The sequence below is a fragment of the Atta cephalotes genome (assembly GCF_000143395.1).
Source record: "Atta cephalotes unplaced genomic scaffold scaffold00014, whole genome shotgun sequence".
NCBI lineage: Eukaryota > Metazoa > Arthropoda > Insecta > Hymenoptera > Formicidae > Atta > Atta cephalotes.
Genome location: NW_012130078.1, coordinates 874,940 through 877,353, shown reverse-complemented (window position 1 = coordinate 877,353; position 2,414 = coordinate 874,940). Strand labels below are relative to the sequence as shown.

Genomic DNA, 2,414 nt, shown 5'->3' with positions numbered 1-2,414 from the left:
TAAACTAAAAGTAAACTAAAACTAATAGTAATAAGTTAAGTTTAAGTTAGTTACGTTACTACTAGTTATTTGTGTGTGTGTGTGTGTGTGTGTGTGTGTGTGTGTGTGTGTGTGTGTATATATATATATATATATATATAGAGAGAGAGAGAGAGAAGATATGTATATAACTTTAAATTTGTATTGCATATCTATAAAATTTATATATTTGACATCTAAAAAAAACCAGGAATGTACATATGATCTATATATAAATAAATTTATATATTGTTATATATAATTATATATAGAATTTGATCACTGTTATATTACAAAGTATTGTCCCATGATCCCGCTACAAGAATGTTTCGTTGCGATAGCGTACAGTATGAGATACAAGATGACAGTGACAACGAGGACAAGATAACACTACGTGTCAATTTCTTCTCATTTATGTTATACAATTTAAGCGTTCCATCTTGTCCTACTGATATAATTTCATTACTCGTTTTATTTTTTCGTACAATACTGGTGACACAGTCTTTATGTGCTTGAAACATTACTAATTCAGTAAAATTAATTGATTTTTTGTTTACACATGCATTATCTGGAAAATTAACAATAATATTTAATATGCTGTACTATATCCATGTATATATGCGCATTTGTATGAATAGCTAAGAAAAAAGTATTATGTAAGACATAATACCTGAAGTTATCGTGTCTGGTGAAGTCAATAATGTTTCACTGTATAATAAATTTGGTGCTAATGTCAAACGTTTGGGGTGAGGTAAAATGAAAACTTGTTTTGGTATCTGCCCAAACTCCATTATTTGCACCTCGAGACCATGTCTGTCATTTATATCACGTATAGTATCTAAATCAACTGCTCCTTCATAACACAAATGGAAAAATACTACAAAGAAAGCAAATATATATTGTAGAAATTTTAAAAACAATCATAAATTTTAACAATACTTTAAATGAATATTGTAATTTCTTTTATTTCTGCAGTAATATACTATAAAAAAATTGAATTACCATTGTCAGCCTTATCAGCTTCAATTCCTCTTTGTTTATATCCAAACATTAGGTCAATCCAATGATGAAGATTTTGAGAAACGTAATCGCTTTCTAAGGCATTTCTCAATTGTTGTACAAAATCGGCTGGTCCTAGAGTAATATGTATAATATAATATTAATTTAATCCAGTTAATATTAATTTTTTATCTTAAATATTAAATATTTATAATATTATAATTATAATCATACAATTGATCACATATAAATATGATGCAGAATTGATAGTTACTTTGTAACTGTTTGCCATAAGAAATACTTCAAAAACATTGTTAATGAATAAAGTACTTCTTAGAGTAAAACGTTTTATCTATTTTTAAAAATATACAAACAATGGCGATTAATCGTTAATTTAAATGATTAATGATAATTATAATTAAATATCTCATCTTACCTTTTGCCCAAGGAGGTAGTTGTACATCGCCTATTTTTGTACCATCATGTCGATAGCCAAAGTCAATACCATAATTATTCATTAGAAAGTCACCATCGTTGTTTGTGTCATAAAACTCCGGTATCAGTTCTTTAAAGTCAGACATATTCACCAAAACATTTTTCCACACGTCAGCTATACTGTTAGGTGTTTTTGTTCGTAAAAGTGAAACATAAAATCGTTTCTGCACATTTGACAGAGTAATTATGTATTTTTTACAATATTTGAAATATTTCTTATTTCTGCCTTTTCTTACGAAATAAATACATAATCCATTTTCCTTAAATTACAGTGTTTCTAGCATAATCAATTTTTTTTCGTGCATAAATGAACGTTGCTATTACAATTTATTAATATAATTTTAAAAGTAAATAAATATCGAAAAAAATTAAATGAAAAAGTATGACATAAGTAAGACATATACCTGTTGAACATTCTATCTGGATGATCAAATCTTCCGTTTTGAAGACAGAGCATATACTGAGGGTATTTCCGTACTAAGTAAAACAGAACAAAACCTGGTGCACTATAATGAGAACCATATAAAAACTTCGGATCAGACATTTCCGAATATCGTTCCTATAATAATATAGGTATATGAAAAAAATATTGGTTCTTTTAATGTATTTTATAAAAAATGATGAGAAATGATGCACAAATGGAGTGGAAAAATTGATTCAATTAAAATATTAATAATACTTATTGAAAATTATAGATTAATTCAAGAAATAATTGATGAGTGCTTGAAAGTATTGTAAAAAAATTTTAGAATGTTTTGTACGTGCGTATACTGTGTTATGAATATTTAATAGGAATCTAACACACACACACACACACACACACACACACGCACGCACGCACGCACGCACGCACGCACGCACGCACGCACGCACGCACGCACGCACGCACGCACGCACGCACG

The 2,414-nt window shown here is 28.5% G+C and overlaps 1 protein-coding gene across 1 annotated transcript in view; it reads right to left on the bottom strand.

Annotated features, from left to right (window-relative positions):
• Positions 1–2,414, bottom strand: part of LOC105617745 (protein FAN) — a 6,474-nt gene that overhangs the window by 1,756 nt on the left and 2,304 nt on the right. The window contains exons 8-12 of the mRNA XM_012199299.1: positions 1,917–2,071; positions 1,454–1,632; positions 1,021–1,152; positions 689–895; positions 313–586 (exon numbers count right to left, since the gene is read on the bottom strand). Of these exons, the coding sequence (XP_012054689.1) occupies positions 313–586; positions 689–895; positions 1,021–1,152; positions 1,454–1,632; positions 1,917–2,071 (947 nt within the window). The remainder of the gene's footprint in view (positions 1–312; positions 587–688; positions 896–1,020; positions 1,153–1,453; positions 1,633–1,916; positions 2,072–2,414) is intronic.